This window comes from Elephas maximus, chromosome 16 (assembly GCF_024166365.1).
Source record: "Elephas maximus indicus isolate mEleMax1 chromosome 16, mEleMax1 primary haplotype, whole genome shotgun sequence".
Classification (NCBI taxonomy): Eukaryota; Metazoa; Chordata; class Mammalia; order Proboscidea; family Elephantidae; genus Elephas; species Elephas maximus.
The window spans coordinates 38,365,318-38,388,547 of NC_064834.1; the positions used below are offsets into that span (position 1 = coordinate 38,365,318).

A 23,230-nucleotide genomic window follows, 5' to 3' on the forward strand; every position below is an offset into this window, starting at 1 on the left:
TTACAGAATGCTTCAAGACATCAGGGATGACCTCATAAATGAAATAAGGCAATCTACAGAAAGAGCCAAGGAACACACTGATAAAGCAGTTGAAGAAATCAAAAAGATTATTCAAGAACACAGTAGAAAAATTAATGAGCTGCAAGAATCCATAGAGAGACAGCATTCAGAAATCCAAAAGATTAACAGTAAAATTACAGAATTAGACAACTCAATAGGAAGTCAGAGGAGCAGAATCGAGCAATTGGAATGCACAGTGGGGGAGCTGGAGCATAAGGCAATTGACACCAATATAGTTGAAAAAAAATCAGACAAAAGAATTAAAAAAAAAATCAAGAAACCCTAAGAATCATGTGGGACTCCATCAAGAAGAATAACTTACATGTGACTGGAGTTCCAGAACAGGGAGGGATAACAGAAAATACAGAGAGAATAGTTGAAGATCTGTTGGCAGAAAACTTCCCTGACATCATGAAAGACGAAAGGATATCTATCCAAGATGCTCATCAAACCCCATAGAAGACTGATCCAAAAAGAAAATCACCAAGACATATTATCATCAAACTCGCCAAAACCAAAGATAAAGAGAAAATTTTAAAAGCAGCCAGGGAGAAAAAAAAGGTCTCCTACAAAGAAGAATGAATAAGTTCAGACTACTCAGCAGAAACCATACAGTCAAGAAGACAATGGGATGACATATATAGAGCACTGAAGGAGAAAAACTGCCAGCCAAAGATCATATATCCAGCAAAACTCTCTCTGAAATATGAAGGTGAAATTAAAACATTTACAGATAAACACAAGCTTAGAGAATTTGCAAAAACCAAACCAAAGCTACAAGAAATACTAAAGGAAATTGTTTGGTCAGAAAATCAACAATATCAGATACCAACACAACACAAAGCCACAGAACAGAACATCCTGATATCAACTCAAATAGGGAAATCACAAAAACAAATTAAGATTAATTTTAAAAAGAAAAAAATGCTCAAAACAGGGAATCATTGAAGTCAATATGTAAAAGATCACAATAATCAAAAAGAGGGACTAAATACAGGAGGCACAGAACTGCCATATGGAGAGGAAAACAAGGTGATATAGGACAATACGAGTTAGGTTTTTTACTTAGAAAAATGGGGGTAAATATTAAGGTAACCACAAAGAGGTCTAACAATTCCTTAACTCAAAATAAAAACCAAGAAAAACGTAACGACTCAGCAAACATAAAGTCAAATACTATGAAAATGAGGAACACACAATTTACAAAGAAAAACGTCTCAGCACAAAAAAGTAAGTGGAAAAATCAAAGTCTCAACAACACACATAAAAAGGCATCAAAATGACAGCACTAAACACATACTTATCTATAATTACGCTGAATGTAAATGGACTAAATGCACCAAAAAGAGACAGAGAGTCTCAGACTGGATAAAGAAACACGATCCATCTATATGCTGCCTACAAGAGACACACCTTAGACTTAGAGACACAAACAAACTAAAACTCAAAGCATGGAAAAAAATATATCAAGCAAACAACAAGCAAAAAAGAGCAGGAGTAGCAATATTAATTTCTGACAAAATAGACTTTAAAGTTAAATCCACCACAAAGGATAAAGAAGGACACTACATAATGATTAAAGGGACAATTGACCAGGAAGATATAACCATATTAAATATTAAATATTTATGCACCCAATGACAGGGCTGCAAGATACATAAAACAAACTTTAACAGAACTGAAAAGTGAGATAGACACCTCCACAATTATAGTAGGAGACTTCAACACACCACTTTCAGAGAAGGACAGGATTTCCAGTAAGAAGCTCAATAGAGACATGGAAGACCTAATTGCTACAATCAACCAACTTGACCTCATAGACTTATACAGAACACTCCACCCAACAGCTACGAAGTATACTTTTTTTTTCTAGCGCACATGGAATATTCTCTAGAATAGACCACATATTAAGTCATAAAACAAAATTTTGCAGAATCCAAAACATCGAAATATTACAAAGGATCTTCTCAGACCACAAGGCCATAAAAGTGGAAATCAATACCAGAAAAATCAGGGAAAAGAAATCAAATACTTGGAAGCTGAACAATACCTTGCTCAAAAAAGACTGGGTTATAGAAGACATTAAGGATGGAATAAAGAAATTCATAGAATCCAAAGAGAATGGAAACACTTCCAATCAGAACCTTTGGGACACAGCAAAAGCAGTGCTCAGAGGTCAATTTATATCGATAAATGCACACATACAAAAAGAAGAAAGAGCCAAACTCAGAGAACTGTCCCTACAACTTGAACAAATAGAAAGTGAGCAACAAAAGAATCCATCAGGCACCAGAAGAAAACAAATAATAAAAATTAGAGCTGAACTAAATGAATTAGAGAACAGAAAAACAATTGAAAGAATTAACAAAGCCAAAAGCTGGTTCTTTGAAAAAATTAACAAAATTGATAAACCATTGGCCAGACTGACTAAAGAAATACAGGAAAGGAAACAAATAACCTGAATAAGAAACGAGATGGGCCATATCACAACAGACCCAACTGAAATTAAAAGAATCATATCAGGTTATTAGTCTAACAAATTTGCAAACCTAGAAGAAATGGATGAATTCCTAGAAAAACACTACCTACCTAAACTAACACAATCAGAAGTAGAACAACTAAATAGACCCATAACAAAAAAAGAGATTGAAACGGTAATCAAAAAACTCCCAACAAAAAAAAGCCCTGGCCTGAACGTCTTCACTGCAGAGTTCTAAAAAACTTTCAGAGAAGAGTTAACACCGTTACTACTAAAGGCATTTCAAAGTGTAGAAAATGATGGAATATTACCTAACTCACTCTATGAAGCTACCATATCCCTGATACCAAAACCAGGTAAAGACACCACAAAAAAAGAAAATTGCAGACCTATATCCCTCATGAACATAGATGCAAAAATCCTCAACAAAATTCTAGCCAATAGAATTCAACAACATATCAAAAAAATAATTCACCACGACCAAGTGGGATTTATACCAGGTATGCAAGGTTGGTTTAATATTAGGAAAACCATTAATGTAATCCACCATATAAATAAAACAAAAGACAAAAACCACATGATCTTATCAATGGATGCAGAAAAGGCATTTGACAAAGTCCAACACCCATTCATGATAAAAACTCTCAAGTAGGAATTGAAGGAAAATTCCTCAACGTAATAAAGGGCATCTATACAAAGCCAACAGCCAACATCACTCTAAATGGAGAGAGCCTGAAAGCATTTCCCTTGAGAACGGGAACCAGACAAGGATGCCCTTTATCACTGCTCTTATTCAACATTGTGCTGGAGGTCCCAGCCAGAGCAATTAGGCTAGACAAAGAAATAAAGGGCATCCAGATTGGCAAGAAAGAAGTAAAATTATCTCTATGTGCAGATGACATGATCTTATACACAGAAAACCCTAAGGAACCCTCCAGAAAACTACTGAAACTAATAGAAGAGTTTGGCAGTCTCAGGCTGTAAGATAAACATACAAAAATCACTTGGATTCCTCTACATCAACAAAAAGGACATCAAACAGGAAATCACCGAATCAATACCATTCACAGTAGCCCCCAAGAAGATAAAATACTTAGGAATAAATCTTACCAAAGATGTAAAAGACCTATACAAAGAAAACTACAAAAGCACTAGTGCAAGAAACTAAAAAGGACCTACGTAAGTGGAAAAATATACCTTGCTCATGGATAGGAAGACTTAACACAGTAAAAATGTGTATTCTATTAAAAGCCATCTATACATACAATGCACTTCCGATCCAAATTCCAATGACATTTTTTAATGTGATGGAGAAACAAATCAATTTCATATGAAAGGGAAAGAAGCCCTGGATAAGTAAAGCATTACTGAAAAAGAAGAAGAAAGTGGGAGGCCTCACTCTACCTGATTTTAAAACATATTATACAGCCACAGTAGTCAGAACAGCCTGGTACTGGGACAACAACAGGCACATAGACCAATGGAACAGAATTGAGAACCCAGATATAAATCCATCCACATATGAGCAGCTGATATCTGACAAAGGCCCAGTGTCAGTTAACTGGGGAAAAGATGGTCTTTTTAACAAATGGTGCTGGCATAACTGGATAGCCATTTGCAAAAAAACGAAACAGGACCCATACCTCACACCATGCACAAAAATTAACTCCAAGTGGATCAAAGACCTAAACATAAAGACTAAAGCGATAAAGATCATGGAAGAAAAAAAAGGGACGTTAGGAGCCCTAATACAAGGCATAAACAGAATACAAAACACATTACGAAAAATGATGAAGAGAAACCAGATAACTGGGAGCTCCTAAAAATCAAACACCTGTGCTCATCTAAAGACTTCACCAAAAGAGTAAAAAGATCACCTACAGACTGGGAAAGAATTTTCAGCTATGACATCTCCAACCAGCGCCTGATCTCTAAAATCTATAATGATTCTGTCAAAACTCAACCACAAAAAGACAAACAACCCAATCAAGAAGTGGGCAAAGGATATGAACACGCACTATCACAGGCAGCTAACAGATATATGAGAAAATGCTCTCGATCATTAGCCATTAGAGAAATGCAAATTAAAACTACGATGAGATTCCATCTCACTCCAACAAGGCTGGCATTAATCCAAAAAACACAAAATAATAAATGTTGGAGAGGCTGCGGAGAGATTGGAACTCTTATACACTGCTGGTGGGAATGTAAGATGGTACAACCACTTTGGAAATCTATCTGGCGTTTCCTTAAAAAGTTAGAAATAGAACTACCATATAACCCAGAAATCCCACTCCTCGGAATATACCCTAGAGAAATAAGAGCCTTTACACAAACAGATATATGCACACCCGTGTTTATTGCAGCTCTGTTTACAATAGCAAAAAGCTGGAAGCAACCAAGGTGTCCGTCAATGGATGAATGGGTAAATAAATTGTGGTATATTCACACAATGGAATACTACGCGTCGATAAAGAACAGTGACGAATCTGTGAAACATTTCATAACACGGACGAACCTGGAAGGCATTACGCTGAGTGAAATTAGTCAGATGCAAAAGGACAAATATTGTACAAGACCCCTATTATAAGATCTTGAGAAATAGTATAAACTGAGAAGAACACATTGTTTTGTGGTTACGAGATGGGGGAGGGAGAGAGGGTGGGAGAGGGTTATTCACTGATTAGTTAGTAGATAAGAACTACTTTAGGTGAAGGGAAGGACAATACTCAATACAGGGAAGGTCAGCTCAACTGGACTGGACGAAAAACAAAGACGTTTCCTGGATAAACTGAATGCTTTGAAGGTCAGCGGAGCAAGGGCAGGGGTTTGGGGACTATGGCTTAAGGGGTCTTCTAAGTCAATTGGCAAAATAATTCTATTATGAAAGCATTCTGCATCCCACTTTGAAGTGTGGCGTCTGGGGTCTTAAATGCTAACAAGCGGCCATCTAAGATGCATCAATCGGTCTCAACCCACCTGGATCAAAGGAGAATGAAGAACACCAAGGTCACACGATAACTATGAGCCCAAGAGACAGAAAGGGCCACATGAACCAGAAACTTACATCATCCTGAGACCAGAAGAACTAGATGGTGCCCGGCCACAACCGATGACTGCCCTGACAGGGAGCACAGCAGAGAACTCCTGAGGGAGCAGGAGAACAGTGGGATGCAGACCCCAAATTCTCATAAAAAGACCAGACTTAATGGTCTGACTGAGACTAGAAGAATCCTGGCGGTCATGGTCCCCAAACCTTCTGTTGGCCCAGGACAGGAACCATTCCCAAAGACAACTCATCAGACATGGAAGGGACTGGACAATGGGTTGGAGAGAGATGCTGACGAAGAGTGGGCTACTTGTATCAGGTGGACATTTGAGACTGTGTTGGCATCTCCTGTCTGGAGGGGAGATAGGAGGGTAGAGAGGGTTAGAAACTGGCAAAATCGTCACGAAAGGGGAGACTGGAAGAAGGCAGCGGGCTGACTCATTAGGGGGAGAGTAAGTGGGAGTATCGAGTAAGGTGTATGTGAGCTTACATATGACAGACTGACTTGATTTGTAAACTTTCCCTTAAAGCACAATAAAAATTATTTAAAAAAAAAAAAAAGACATAAGACAAATGACGTGAATGGGAAGCCTAGAAACACAGCCAATATCTAGGAAAATTTAATACTGGTAATCCCTGACTTACAATGTATGAGAACAAACCACACCCATGACTACCCATTTGTTTTTTCTTTTTTACATTTGTTGTTAGTAATATGTACTACATGCAATGTTGCAGTACATAATTTGCTAATATTATCATTCTCATGGCAACCCCCAAAACAAAGGTCTAACTTATAAAGATACTAATAATAAACGGCAATAATAATGAAAAGTAAAAAAAAAAAAAAAATCAGGTATTCAATTTACGTCAAAACTGACTTACAACGGAGTTGTCATCAGAACAGAACCCTGCCAGAAGTCGGGGACTACCTGTATATGATAAAGGTGGCATCTCTAATTAATGAGGAAAAAGTGTTCTATTCAGTAAATGGCATTGGGACAACTGGATATCTATTTGGAAAAACAAAACCAAAGCTGGATTCATATCATGCATCATGTATTCAGATAATTTCCAAATATATCAAAGATTTAAACATAAAATATGAAACTGCAGAGGAAATACAATTATTATGTATCTCCTGATGGAAAGTCGTAATTCTACCTAAGGAAAGTAATTCTGTTTCCCCTCCCCTCCCACCTAAACCTGAATGTGATCTAGTCTCTTGATCCAATTATAACTTTAGAGGACCAACTGTTTCCAGCACAATCAGCAAAATTCAGAACGGGGAAAAATCTAGACAAAGCCAACGTGGTTGCTTCTTTAAATAATTGAAAGAAAAGAACAGAGATTAGATAGAACTCACAGATCAAAAGAGATTTAAAGATATTAATAAACTGCAATGTGTGAACTTCACACAAATCCTGCATCAAACAAATGGTTTTAAAAAACAGCATTTTAGGAAAGCCTGATTAGATATGCAATGATAATACTGAATTATTGTTAATTTTGTTAGATGTAATAATTGTACTAGGATGTTAAAAACAGAAGACCTTTTTTGTTTTTTTAAGAGATACACCTTAAATATTTACAGATAAGATACGATGGAAAATCATAGGAAGGGAGGGAAGTGGATACAGTACACAGGAGGTGCAGAATTAGCCATGGGGGTTAACAGTAGTTCCAGGAAGGAAGGAAACCATAGAAATGCAAGGATCCCTCCCTATGAAATCTATTTGGCTTCTTAGTTTAGACAGCGAATTCAAATAGTGAGTTTAGATACTAAGTTTGGGATAGTGAGAAATACTATGTTATCCAAATATATTTGTTATTGAGTTTTGGAAAAACAAGTAGAAAGAGCTTGGAAAATGTGGAAAATTCTTTCATAACTGTGAAGTGGAAAATGCCTTTTTAATTTAGATTCAAAACCTAGAAGCCATAAAACAACAACAAAAAAAAGCAAAATCAACAAACTGGAAAAAATGTCTTTAAATCATGTAACAGGTAAAGGGCAAACATCCCTAATAAATACAGTGTTCCTATAATTCTACAGAGGGTCAGAAAAAAGGAGGAAGACTTGCAATGAGATGGATTTACAGTTACTGCAACGATGGGGTCAAACACAGCAACACATGTGAGTACTACACAGGAGCGGGCAGTGTTTCATTCTTTTGTACAAAGAGTTGTTATGAGTTGGAACTGACCTGACAGTACCCAACAACAACAGGTCTATAAGAAAAAGAACATTTTCATAGAGAAACGGTGATGAATATGAGCAGCCATTTTCCAAGAAAAAATTCAAACGGCTCTTACACATGTTATACTCATTTCATCCCTAAAGAATACAAATTAAAAATACAATGAGATACCATTTCTGCCTATCATATTGGCACCAAGTTCCGTAACATTCTGTTGGCAAGACTGTAGGGAAAGAAGCACTCTAATACTGCTGGCAGAAGAATAAACTGACATGTATAACTTGGCAATGTTGTTGTTAGGTGCCATGTAGTCAGTTCGACTCATAGCGACCCTACGTACCACAGAACAAACACTGCCCGGTCCTGCACCATGCTCACAATCATTATGCTTGAACCCATTGTTGCAGCCACTGCGTGATCCACCTCATTGAGGGTCTTCCTCTTTTCCACTGAGCCTGTACTTTACCAAGCATGATGTCTTTCTCCAGGGACTGATCCCTCCTGACAACATGTCCAAAGTGTGTAAGACACAGTCTCGCCATCCTTGCTTCTAAGGAACATTCTGGTTGTACTTCTTCCAAGACGGATTTGTTCATTCTTTTGGTAGTCCATGATATACTTAATTTTCTTTGCCAACACCACAATTCAAAAGCATCAATTTTTCTAACATCTTCCTTATTTATCGTCCAGCTTTCCCATGCATATGAGGCGACTGAAAACACCATGGCTTGGGCTGGGCACACCTCAGTCCTTAAAGTGACATCTTTGCTTTTGCAGCAGATTTGGCGACGGGCACAAAAATTATAAAAACCGTATCCTTTGACCTAGGAATTCCTTTTGTGGAAAATTCATTGTACTAATATTCCTGTGGCAGCCCTGATGGTGCAGTAATAAGAGCTATGGCTGGGAACCAAAAGGTCAGCAGTTCAATTCCACCAGGCGCTCCTTGGGAACCCTATGGGGCTGTTCTACTTTGTCCTATAGTGTCGCTATGAGTTGGAATCGACTCAATGGCAATGGGTTTTTTTTTTTTTTTTAATATTCCTGCATAAGTGTGGAATGATATATTTACAAGGTTACTCAATGCAGCATTTTTTATCATAGGGAAAAGATTAGAATCAAACTGAATGTCCTTCAATATGGCACTGATTAAATAAATTATAGTATATCCATACAATGGAATCCTATGCAGTTAAAAAAAAAAGATAAGGAAATTATATGCTAATATAAAAGACCTCAAAGATAAGTGAAAAAACCAACTCAGAGAACAGTGTGCATAGTTTATTCATATGGTTTATGTAAAAAAAGGGAGAAGGGAATAGAGGATATTCTAATTAGTCTGTATAGGTATAACAGCAATTTAAAAAGGTACAAGATTTTTCCCTATATGCCACTTAAAATATATGCTTCAATTTTTGAATCATGTGAGTGTATTACCTATTAAAAAACTTAAAAACAAAAGCTACTGAAGATTCTGATTATCATATCTTCTTAAATCTAAATTCTGACTTGAAAAACTATCACAGTTAGGTTAAAAGAAACATACTTCTGTACAAAAATTAATGTATTTTCTATAACCTGAGAAGTTTGAAAAATATCAAAGAGGATTTTAACCTGTAGGTACAAAAACATATAGTTTTTTAAAAACCTAAAGATTATCTCTAATTAGTTCAACTGTACCAATATGTCACAGTTATTGATGGCGAGACTATGTCTCACATTCTTTGGGCATGTTATCAGGATGGATCAGTCTCTGAAGAAGGACATCAAGCTTGGTAAAGCCCAGTCAGTGAAAAAGAGGAAGACCCTCAAAGAGATGAATTGACAAAATGGCAACAACAATGGGCTCAGGCATAACAACAACTGTGAAGACGGTGCAGGACCGAGTTGGAACCAACTCAAAAGCAGCTAACAACAACACTGAATTACATGAACAGTCAGGAGTTTTATAGCAACTTAGGTCAAATTCAAAGTTACATTATTCTCAAGTTTCTTTTGCATTTCTCTCTAAACTGATTTATGAACATATTTACAGGGCAGGAAAAATATAATTTTCTACTTACATTTTCATTTTTCAAGATCAGTTTCAGGATTGCTTCTCTCTGTTTTAGAGCCTAAAACCAGGATAATTTCCAGTTAGCATTTAAAAAAAATAAGGATGAACTAGTTTTTCCAATGTCCTCCCTCCCAGTGGTTAAAAACAACAACAAAAAAACCAAATCCGTTGCTGTCATGTTGATTTCGACTCATAGCAACCCTACAGGACAGAGTAGAGTTGCCCCAGAGGGTTTCCAAGGAGTGCCTGGTGGATTTAAACTGCCGACCTTTTGGTTAAGCATCTAAGCTCTTAACCACCGCACCACCAGGGCTCCTCCTAAAGGATGCTGCTGGCCAGATCAAGGTCTAGATTCCAGACTCTAGAGAAACTGTCTGTGCTTGTCCCATTGAACTACATCTTCTTATTCTGTATCCACAGTGCCTAGCACAATGACTAAGAAATAACACACCCTTAAATGTTTACCGAGTAAACAAATACCTATGAATATGTCTCTCCTCTACAGCTTTACAAATCTCCTTTTCTTTATTTAGAAAACTTCTGAAAATTTTTACCAGTAACTGAAAGAAATGGCAATAATACCCCTCTCGGCTCCATCCATTTCAACGAACAACTTGCACGTTCACTACTTTATATCAGTAAATTTTTACTTGGTGTTAATGGTGTGTTTGTCCACATATCTATATGCTTTTCCCCTCAGTGATGCCTCATATTATTATTCCAGAGAATAGAAACTGTGTGTGTTAACTCCTCTTACAGAATATCTTACACATAGTTAGTAAACTAAGTGCTTTTTAAAATTATTATGGCTTGACTCATCCCTATTCCCATAAACACTGACAAAGCAGAGCTGGCTACAGTAAGTATCAAATCAAATTATCTAAAAAACAAATGCTGCTATTTCTGTAATTCAAGTGTGTTAGGCAATGAATGTTAATTTGTTACACAATTACCAGTTACTATCATTTGTTGATAAACATTTAATTTGGAGAGGAGTTTTAAGGTAAGGATAGTCATACATTTGAGATCACATGCAACTAGAAAAAAATTATCCCATACTGTGTGTGTACTTTCACTATTAAATAGAAAGGGGGCTACAAAATACCAGTTTCAATGGTAACCATATACAAATTTATAACGATCTTGACAAAACACATCGTACCCTATTTTGATAACTCACGTGATTAACATATTAAACTTACAGCTTTAATAAATGCTCTCTCCACGCTGTTGTATCCTACTATGTTCTAGTCTATACATCAAAAAGTATGTTTTCTATCGGACCACCGGCAGACTCTATCAGTAATCTCTGTCTTAAGAGTCTCTGAGGTAAAATGAATTTTCTTTAAAGGTGTTCTGATGGCTTTGTCTTGCTTACAAAATAAAATATAAATTGTTGTGCAAAGCATACAGTTCATTTATACCTGGCTGCAGTCTACCTTTCAGCCTCCTCTCCATGCCCTATCTGCACTACTGCTATAACTCACCATTAAATATGAGCTTCTACACCTTCTTGCCTTTGTTCCTTCTGGCAGGAAAGCCCTTCCTTCCCTCACTTATCCAAATTCCTACCATCCTTCAAGGCCCAGCTGGATTCTATAAATTTCCCGGACTCCTCAGACAGAATTATTAAGTTTCATCATCAACTCAGGTTCTCACAGTTCTTTAAACATTCCTTTTTAAAGCACTTTTTACATTATTTATGTGTCTGCCTTCCCTGCTATACACTTGAGAACAGGGGCCATGTACCATTCATCAGTGCCTAGCAGGTATCTGACACATCGTAAGTACTCAATAAATACTCGCTCAAGCTCAGTGCCGTCAAGTCGATTCCGACTCATAGATACTAGTTATGCTAAAATTTTTTGTTTTTGGCTTTAACAAAGAGAAATTTATTTCTTCATAGTAAAGTAGGCTAAGAGTCCAAATTCTGGGCATCAGCTCTAGGGGAAGGCATTCTCTTTCTGTTGGCCTTCTCATCAATCTTCCCCCAGATTAGGAGCTTCTCTGCACAGGGACCTCGGGTCCAAAGGACATGCTCTGCTCCCGGCACTGATTTTTGGTGGTATGAGGTCCCCTTGTCTCTTTGCTTTGCTCACTTCTCTCTTTTATATCGCAGGAGATTGCCTCAAGACACATCCCAATCTTGTAGATTGAGTCCTGCCTCACTAACACAACTGCCACCCATCCTCCCTCATTGACATTATAGGAGGCAGGATTTACAACAATGTAGGAATCATGGCCCAGCCCAACTGATACACACATTTTTTGGGCGATGCTTTCTATTTCTACTAATGACATTACCAGTCTTTGCGTTATCTCAGTTTGAAATCTTAAAATTATCTCTCTTTCTCTCCTCCTTAATCCCCCATGACTAATGGTTGTCCCTGCCCACTAAATTCTATACTAGTTCTCCCATTCGCACCCTTTCTCTCTCTCTCTCTCTCCATTCCACTGCACACACCCTGGTTTATCATCCCTTTCTGGATTCTCTTTTTGTTTTTGTTCATACATCTCTGACTTTTCTTTTTCAACAGGCAAGCGCACTATTACAAACCGCATCATCTTTCGCACCCCATGTGTATGAGCCACATTTTAATTTTGCAACAGTCTCTGATAAGGTATTCTCTTTCTTTATCAATGTATCATCTGATCTGTTTCTTTTTTTTCTTTTTAATTAATTTCTATTGTGCTTTAAGTGAAAGTTTAAAAATCAGGTCAGTTTCTCATACAAAAATTTACATACGCCTTGCTGTACATTCCTAATTGCTCTCCCCCTAATGAGACTGCACACTCCATCCCTCCACTCTCTCTCCTCGTGTCCATTCGGGCAGCTTCTGGCCTCCCCTGGCCTCTCATCTCCCCTCCAGACAGGAGATGCCAACATAGTCTCATGTGCCTACTTGATCCAAGAAGCTCATTCTTCACCAATATCATTTTTCATCCCATTGTCCAGTCCAATCCCTGTCTTAAGAGTTGGCTTTGGGAATGGTTCCTGTCTTGGGCTAACAGCAGGTCTGGGGACCATGACCTCCGGCATCCTTCCAGTCCCAGTCTAACCATTAAGTCTGGTCTTTTTACAAGAATTTGGGGTCTGCGTCCCACTGCTCTCCTGCTACCTCAGGCATTCTCTGTTGTGTTCCCTGTCAGGGCAGTCATCGGCTGTGGCCAGGCACCATCTAGTTCTAGTCATGCTGAATATTTTTATAGCCTCCTACATTAAGTTAAAAAATATCTTCATTGATTTATCAGGTAAATTTTCTAATGGAGTGGTTAAGTATATGCACAGCCCCAGAGGAACCAGATAAGAGTCAGTTTACAGAGGCTACTACAATCTTTAGGAAACCATGTTCACTGCCACAAACTGTCAGTTACAGAATATAAATGGGAGAAATGATTTTTATCTAGATTATAAATGGAATATTTTTATTTCAAAATCTGCAAGAGAATGACAAAGCAAAAGCTCATGTACATGGCTATACAGGTATATAGTGATCGGATGGAATGTATATTCAACTACTAAAGCCTGTTTTTTTCCTCTTCTTCAATCTGAAGGCAAAGTTCAGGATTTGAAGATTCTGTGAAAAAATTACAGGATAACAATAGTCTATAATCATCTACTTAAGGGTACTTAATTATTTTTAAAAAGAATGCTATAAAGAAGGTAGCCCTGGGTCAACACCACCAACACATTTACATTCTTAAGTTAATGTGTACTATCTCGTTATTGTTAGTTACCATCAAGTCAACTCTGACTCATGGTGACCTTATTTACAACAGAACGAAACACTAACAAGTACTGTGCCAGCCTGTTTAAGTCCATCATTGTGGCTACTGTACCAACCCAACTCACTGGCCTTCTATTTTACCACACGTGATATCCTCCTCTAGCAAACGATCCCTTCTGATGACATGCCCAAAGCAAGTGAATTGAATAACGTTTTCTGTTATGATCCATAATGTTTTCACTGGCTAATTTTCAGAGGCAGATCACCATGCTTTTCTTCCTAGTCTGTATCAATTTCAAAGCTCCACTGAAACCTGTCTATCATGGGTGACCCTGCTGGTATTTGAAGTATCTGTGGTATAGTTTCCAGCAAGACAGCAATACGCAAGCCACCGCAGAACAAATGGACAGACCTATCAGTTTCGTTTTGTTTTAATGATATCTTAGCTATGGGTTAATCATTAGTCCTGACAGAGGGAAGCAGTTTATAACTGCCAAAAATTAATCCAATGAATCCCAGTCATTTCTCATGCCAAGCCTTCAGAACAGAACAATTCTTTAACCTCATTCCCTTAATTTTATTCTACGCTAAGCCAAAACTATAATTTAGATTTTCCGTTATCTTACTATATCCTAATCACTAAAATGGCTAGGCAAACTTGAGGTAATCACATACTTTGAAGGGTCACAGAGAAGTAAATAGCACGGATCTTAGGAAAAAAGTGAGGAAGGGTGGGAAAGACAAAGAAGCAATTACAGTGATTCTTGCCCTATTCCTTCCCTGCCTATTATAAATAGTAAAGTCCTAGGGAAAAAAAAAAATCATTTCCTTCCTGGTATCACAAGTAAAGGCTGGTAAAAAGGTAAATATTTAACTGTTCACAGTATCAATCAAGACTACCTACAGTCCCGGACATCCTGCTAACTCAAACTAAAGGCACTCCCAAAGTCTGCTCTTCAGCCAAAGATTAGACAGGCCTATAAAACAAACAATAACATACATGAGGATCGTGCTTCTTATTCTTAGTTCAGTCAACTACAGAAGATCTAATGGGCAACACCTGCCCAAAAGAAAAGCCAAGACGGCAGGAAAGGACAGGAAACCTGGACGAATGTTGACATATTGCAGGGGTTGCAACCAATGTCACAAGACAATCGGTGTATAAATTTTTTAATGAAAAACGAATTTGTGCTATAAACTAAAACACACACACATACACAAAAGACCACCTACAGGCTGGTTGATATGAAATCTTGTAGGCATTCTTCTCATTATAGCAGAGTCGAGATCCTGAGGACGATTAGTGGCTCCCATCACTATGACCTAAATACATAAAGAGAACACAAGCTATTAAATCTACTAATAATTTCCTGTTAGGTCTTTATCACTAGGAATTAGAGTACTAGAATATTATGTAGAGTTTAAACTAAATCCCCTACAAGAAATCTGATTTTAAACCAGTATTGCTCAAATCTTCAGATATAAATTGAAGTTAATCCTAAACATATCTAACAACAGCAAAGCTGGAAAGACTGGTATATTTCACTGGACATCTAGTGACTAAAAATAGGTACTATATAGCTGCAAGTACTGTTACTAAAAAACTGTAAAAATTTTAAAAACTACTGTATTTTGTAAAATATGACTTTAATGAATACCCACTGAATGACTAAAAGCCATTTATACTATAGTTTGGGGATATGCTTTGGGTATATACATATGGGGATATTTCAAGTCCTTTAATAATAATATTGAGAAAAATCACTTCCCCTTTAGCCTGAGAATTCTGTAATAGTAATACATTTAATTTACTTTTTCTCTAGATTTCACATAATATCACTATCAGGATTGCAAAACTCAATGCTAAATAAAATCTTGAGCAATCCAGCTTTAAATAAGAGCAACAGAGTAAAAGCAAATATCAAAACCCTTGGTGGAATTAAAAAAAAAAAGAAGTTGCTCCTGGCAACTTCTGGGTCTACGTCATTTAATTATAAATAATGCAGAGTTGAAAACAAAAATCAAAATCAGTGAGTACAAAGTTATATAAAACCAGTTAATTTCTGAAGGGCTTCAATATTATGATTATTGCCAATATTTCAGCATAACCTAAAAAAAGCACACATCTAGTATCCAAATGAAATTATGGCTATTCTATGCAAATTTAAATTTCTTTAATGTTATTATATTTTGACCCAAGAGGTCTTAGATTTCTGAAATAACCTGAAATCTAACTCTAGGACATGTTATAATAGCCACCAAGTCTTATATCCTACTTCTACTCTTAACATTTAATAATATTTCACAGCCTCAGAGCCAGATTACTTTCAATTAACTGTAAGAGGTTGCCACCTAGAGGGAAAAAACTATAAATACAAATTTGGGAAATGTTAGTTCCACAACATAATGCAATTTTTGCATTTGGGTTAACTGATCCTAAAATCAAAATATTAATGCTCTTATCTTTTTTCTTTATTAACTTTCTACAACTATAAAACTAATTTTAAAAAAGGAAAAATTTCTACCACATGTAAAACGGAACAAATCTTAAAAGTAATCAAATGAACTGATGTGTAAGACAACTAGTATAAGTACATTTTCTCAAAAGAGTATATTAATTATTAAAAGAGAGATTCAAAGTGATATGGAACCTTGTGAAAGACTGGACACATATGGTTGCACAAAACCACAAAAGATACTGTGGTTGAGGCAGGATCAGAAAAAAGATAAAACCCTGAAAAGTAGGCTGCATTTTGGGAAATATTCTCAGTAAACAAACAGCCTAAAACAAACAAAAAACTGAAAAAATTCCTGGGATGGAAAGGAGCCCTGGTGGCACCAAAACATGGGCGGTTCAAATCTACCCAGTGGCTCCTCCGGAGAAAGATCTGACAATGTGCTCCCGTAAAGATTACAGCCTAGAAAACCTTATGTGGCAATTCTACTTGGGGTCGCTATGAGCCAAAATTGACTCTACGGCACTTAACAACTACATGGAACGTGGAATGCCAGAAATTGGGCCAAGAAATCTGAACCTAGTGCAACGTGGTAAAAATGAGTATGTATAGGATAACAACAGATAAGAAAACGTGACTTAAACCACTCATGGTTTCACCTAAAGAAGCAAATTTTAAGGAGTGCTTTTAAGGGGCCAAAACAGATATCCTTTACACGCATATTAATTCTACTCAGGGCAAATAAGCTAAAATTCAAAATGTAAAGCAACAGGAACTATTTAGTACTTGAGCAGCAAAAATTAATGCCTCTTTCAGACATCAGTTGTTAAACTGGAGTTTATTTAAATCTTTAACAAAAATACGAAGATAAACTTTTTTTGTCATTTGACATTTAAAAATAATTAGAACTAAACTTACATCTCAAAAACTTTTAACTTTGACCATAACCTAAAAAGGCTGTTTTATTTTTTGCCTCATATATTTCAAGATAAAGACTACATTCTTAGCTACTCAGGTTTTTAGTAGTGGTGATGGGTTTAATTGGGTCAGTCACTGCTTTTGTTCTTTCTGACCATATCATATTTACAAGAAAGCTAACTGGGCTATGGAATACCATCAAATCACAAAATAGGCAATTTTAGAGAAAAGTAACCAGTTCGTAAGATAGAAGAATATGTCTGAAGCTATTAGAAGAATATGCCTGAAGCTATTATTCAAAATTAATAACGACTTTACATCCCTCAAAACAAAAAAGGTGAAAAAATGTTACCTGAGTTTAATTTTTTAAAAAGCCATATCTTTATTTGTTCCCTCAAATCAAAACTAGTCCAAATGAAAACAGTAATTGCTGTTAGTGTAATAAGGAATTACATAATTTGTGCTATATATCACTCACAACTATGCTCTGGGACGCTGGGGAAAGTATCTCTGAAGTATACCTCATCCAACTGCCTCTATTTTGTATGCTTTAAACAGCTGAAAATTAGAGTTTGATACAATATAGTAGTAAAATATTTTCTCTTACAAGAACTATGCAATTCTTTAAGTACTTTAAATACCGTTGTTTGGAAGATACTTAGTGTTTGACAACTTGCAACCAAATTATGTGACAACCTCCACTGACTAGATTTATCACAAACATTAATAGGAAATGTTTCCATTAATGTCACCTAAACTTATCTATGCCCCACACTTGAATTTGTCACACGGGGGGGTGGGGGTGGGCTTGCATGTTGCTGTGATGCTAGAAGCTATGCCATCGGGATTCATATACCAGGAGGGTCACCCATGGCAGACAGGTTTCAGCTGAGCATCCAGATGAAGACAGACTAGGAAGAAGGACCTGACAGTCTACTTCTGAAAAGAGTTAGACAGTGAAAACCTTAATAAGAGCCGCAGAAAACTGTCTGATACACTCCCTGTCTGATACAGAGACTCAGAAAATGAGTCCCTCAGGTTGGAAGGGACTCAAAAGATGACTGGGGAAGAGCGCCTCCTCAAAGTAGAGTCAACCTTAGTGACGTGGATAGAGTCAAGCTTTCAGGACCTTCATTTGCTGATGTGGCATGGCTCAAAATGAGAAGAAACAGCCGTAACCATCCATTAATAATCGGAACATGGAACGCATGAAGTATGAATCTAGGAAAATTGGAAATCATCAAAAATGAAAGGGACTGCATAAACATCAATATCCTAGGGATTAGTGAGCTGAAATGGGCTGGTGTTGGGCATTTTGAATTGGACAATCATATGTTCTACCATGCTGGGAATGACAACTTGAAGACGAAGGGCATTGCATTTATTGTCAAAAAGAACTTTGTAAGATCTATCCTTAAATACAGTGCTGTCAGTGATAATACCTATATGCCTATAAGGAAGACCAGTTAATATGACTATTATTCAAATTTACGCAACAACCACTAAGGCCAAAGATGAAGAAAATGAAGATTTTTAACCAACTTCTTCAGCCTGAAATTCATCAAACATCTAATCAGGATGTACTGATAATTAATGGAGATTGGAATGCAAAAGTTAGAAATAAAGAAGAAGGATCAGTAGTTGGAAAATAAAGCTTTGGTGATAGAAATGATGCCGGAGATTGAATGCATGACAGATTTTTGCAAGACCAACAATTTCTTCACTAGAAATACCTTTTTCCAACAACATGAACAGCGACTACACACGTGGACCTTGCCAGATGGAATACACAGGAATCCAATCAACTACATCTATGGGAAGAGATGATGGGAAAGCTCATTCTCCTCACTCAAGACAAGGCCAGTGGCTGACTGTGGAACAGGCCATCAATTGCTGATATGCAAGTTCAAGTTGAAATTGAAGAAAATTAGAGAAAGTCCAAGAGAGCCAAGTACGACCTTGAGTATATCCCACCTGAATTTAGAGACCATCTCAGGAATAGATTTGATGCACTGAACACCAACAACTGAAGACCCAATGACCTGTAGAATGACATCAAGGACATCACACATGAAAAAAGCAAGAGGTCATTAAAAAGAAAGAAAAGACCAAAATAGATGTCAAAAGAGACTCTGAAACTTGCCCTTGAACACTGAGTAGCTAAAGCAAATGAAAGAAATGATGAAGCAAAACGCTGAACAGAAGATTTCAAAGGGCAGCTCAAGAAGACAAACTATTAGGGTAACACATGCAAAGAGCTGGAGTTAGAAAACCAGAAGAGAAGAACACACTCAGCATGTCTCAAGCTCAAAGAACTGAAGAAAAAATTCAAGTTTCCAGTTGCAATACTGAAAGATTCTACAGGAAAAAGACTAAATGATGCAGGAAGCATCAGAAACAGATGGAAGAAATACACAGAGTCACTATACCAAAAAGAACTGATCAACGTTCAACCATTTCAGGAGGTAGCATATGATCAGGCATCAATGGTACTGATGGAAGAAGTCCAAGTTGCACTGAAAGCATTAGCGAAAAACAAGGTTCTGGGAATTCACAAAATACCAAGTGAGATGCTTCAACAAGCAGATGCAGCACTAGAAGTGCTCATTCACCTATGCCAAAAAATTTGGAAGACAGGTACCTGGCCAACTGACAGAAAGAGATCCATATTTATACCTATTCCAAAGAAAGGTGATCCAACCTAATGTGGAAATTCTTGAACAATATCATTAATCTTACACACAAGTAAAATTTTGCTGAAGATCATTCAAAGGCAGCTGCAGCAGTACATGGACAGGGAACTGCCAGAAATTCAAGCCAGATTTAGAAGAGGACATGGAACCAGGGATATCGCTGCTGATGTCAGATGGATCCTGGCTGAAAGCTGAGAATGCCAGAAAGATGTTTACCTGTGTTTTACTTACTACGCAAAGGCATTTTAACTGTGTGGATCACAACAAATTATAGATAACATTTCGAAGAATGGGAATTCCAAAACACTTAATTGTGCTCATGAGGAGCCTGTGGATAGATCAAGAGGCAGCCACTTGAATAGAACAAGGGGATACTGTGGTTTAAAGTCAGGAAAGGGGTGCATCAGGGTTGTATCCTTTCACCATACCTAGTCAATCTGTATGCTGAGCAAATAATCCAATAAGTTGGACTATATGAAGAAGCATGAGGCATCAAGATTGGAGAACGACTCATTCATAACCTGCATTATGCAGACAACACAACCTTGCTTGCTCAAAGTGAAGAGGACTTGAAGCACTTCCTGTTGAAGATCAAAGACCACAGCCTTCAGTATGGATTACACCTCAACATAAAGAAAACAAAAATCCTCACAACTGGACCAATACGCAACATCGTGATAAATGGGGAAAAGACTGAAGTTGTCAAGGATTTCATTTTACTTGGATCCAAAATCAACACACCCATGGAAGCAGCAGTCAAGAAATCAAAAGACGCACTGCGTTGGGCATGTCTGCTGCAAAAGACCTCTTTAAAGTGCTGAAAAGCAAAGATGTCACCTTGAAGACTAAGGTGCACTTGACCCAAGCCATGGTGTTCAATCACCTTATATGCATGCAAAAGCTGAACAATGAATAAGGAAGACCAAAGAATTGATGCCTTTGAATTATTGTTAGCAAAGAATACTGAATATGCTATGGACTGCCAAAAGAATGAACAAATCTGTCCTGAAAGAAGTACAGCCAGAATGCTCCTTAGCAGCAATGACGGTGAGACTATGTCTCACATATGTTGGACATGTTATCAGGAGGGACCAGTCCCCGAAGAAGGACACCATATGCCATGGATTGAACTATGTCCCCCCAAAATTATCTGTCAACTTGGTTAGGCCATGATTCCCAGTATGATACAGCTGTCAACCACTTCATCATCTGATGTGATTTCCCTATGTGTTGTAAATCCTATCACTATGATGTAATAAGATGGATTGGTGGCAGTTATATTGATGAGATCTACAAGATTAGATAGTGTCTTAAGCCAATCTCTTTTGAGATATAAAAGAGAGAAGCCAGCAGAGAGACATGGGGACCTCATATCACCAAGAAAGCAGCACCAGGAGTAGGACGAGTCCTTTGGACCCTAGGTTCCTGCACAGAGAAGCTCCTAGTCCAGGGGGAGATTAATAAGAAGGACCTTCCTTCAGAGCCGACAGAGAGAGAAAGCCTTCTCCTGGAGTCAGCACCCTGAATTCGGACTTCTTGCCTACTGGACTGAGAGAGAACAAACTTCTCTTTGTTGATGACATCCATTTGTGGTATTTCTGTTACGGAAGCATTAGATGACTAAGTCACCATCCTTGGTAAAGTAGAGGGTCAGCAAAAAAGAGGACCCTCTATGAGGTGGACTGACACAGTGGCTGCAACAATGGGCTCAAGTGTAACGATTGTGAGGATGACACAGGACCAGGCGTTGTTTCATTCTGTTGTAAACAGGGTTGCTGTGAGTCGGAACTGTATCAGTGGCGCCTAACAACAACAACTTTTTTATGTTGTGCTTTTTTCTCTAACCATTCAACAAAATTTTAAGATGAACTTTCACTTATAATGAGGCTATACTTTCATAAAGATGATATACAAAAAGAGGACATGTGGCTTAGTTTTTTTCTAGAGAGTGATGTAGTTCAGACTTGATTTCTGCCAATGTGGTGGACTTAAGAGATCCTTAAGCCCTATGGTAAAAACATTTAAAAATAACAGTTAAATTATTAAGAAAAAAAAAAAACTCAAGTAAATTAATCAGAAGTATGCAAACAGGTAAAAAAATGTAAGCTGAGGTCAGCAGTGAAGCCTATGTATAAATTCAAGTGGGTAAGCAAAGGTAGAACTGACCACACACAATATGGCCATGTATAGATCCTAGCGAGTGAGTGGGGTGTTCACCGGATATCTTATAGGAAAGAGTACCTGATGAGAGATCACCCTATATGAAGCCAGGTCTCATGTTCTCATGCCCTGAGAACAATATTTAAATCTTAGAAAACTCATCGAGCAGAGGCAGGCCTTGGATCTTGGAATAGTGATATATAAACACACACACGTACACAAAACTTTTGAGATTTCATAATTCGTAGCCAGTCAACATGGATTTCGGGTCTGAATTTATCTGTATTGGGGAAAAACTCTGGCAGAAAGCAACTACAATACTTCCCTAGAACAACTAACCTTCAACCAAGGCACCAAGGAATTCATACACAAAGTTTTACTACATGAGTTTTCCTACTAAGTCACAAAACATACAAGGCAACAGCCACCGTAAATTGAAACAAATCACAGAACCAGATGTAGAAAGTTTCATATATTAGGATGACAGGATGACTGAATATACACTATAAAATTACTATGTTTAACATATTTAAAGGAATAAATGAGGAATCAAAATACCACGCTGCAAATACTTACTTAATATTTAATATACGCCAGGCACTTTTATAAGCAGGTGCTTCTTGGAAACTCTATGGTGTAGTTCTATTCTGTCCTATAGGGTCACCATGAGTCAGAATTGACTTGACAGCAATGCATTTTTTGGTTGGTTTACAGATACAGAGTGATTATATAATTTGGCTAAGGTCACACAGCTAATTGATGCCAGGGCTCCAGTTTTCTGATTCAATAGGAAACCTGGGTAATGAGCAAAAGCCAATAAAAATGGCCTGATACTCCTAAAAAACGCCAGGCTTACTAGACCAATAGAGATTAAAGGAACCCTGAGACTATCGCTACAAGGGGCCCTTTGAACTTAGAACTGAGGCCACTCTCGGAGGTCACCTTTCAATCAAATAATAGACTGGCCTATAAAATAAATAATACCACCCATGAGTAACATGCTCCCTTCAACAATCACCTATATGAGGACAAGGGATCAAAATTTATCCAAAAGCAAAGATAAGAAGGCAACGAGGGGCAGGGAAGCTAGATCAATGGAAACAAAATAAACAGGATAGGAATAATGAGAACCTTGGCACACTGTGGAAATTGTAACCAATGTCACAAAACAATCTGTATAAAAGTTTTAAATGGAAGCCTAATTTTCTGTGTAAACTTTCACCTAAAACACAATATTTTCTTTTAAATGGCCTGATAGACTTGAAAAAGTGTCTAACAGAGCTTCTAGAATTAAAAAATATAATTGAAATAATAAGCTCAATTAAAGGGTTAAATAGCAGAAGAGATCTGACTGAACCCAGAATTAACAAATTAGAAGAGGTAAAGAAATTACCCAGACTACAGCACAAAGAGGCGGAAGATATGAAAGAGAA

General features: G+C 37.4%; 1 protein-coding gene across 2 annotated transcripts in view; it reads right to left on the reverse strand.

Moving 5' to 3' along the window:
* Positions 1-23,230, reverse strand: part of ATAD1 (ATPase family AAA domain containing 1) — an 81,311-nt gene that overhangs the window by 11,170 nt on the left and 46,911 nt on the right. For both annotated transcript variants that reach the window (XM_049856066.1, XM_049856065.1), the window contains 2 exons: positions 14,804-14,893; positions 9,850-9,900 (listed from right to left, as the gene is read on the reverse strand). In XM_049856066.1, coding sequence (XP_049712023.1) covers positions 9,850-9,900; positions 14,804-14,893 — 141 coding nt within the window. The remainder of the gene's footprint in view (positions 1-9,849; positions 9,901-14,803; positions 14,894-23,230) is intronic.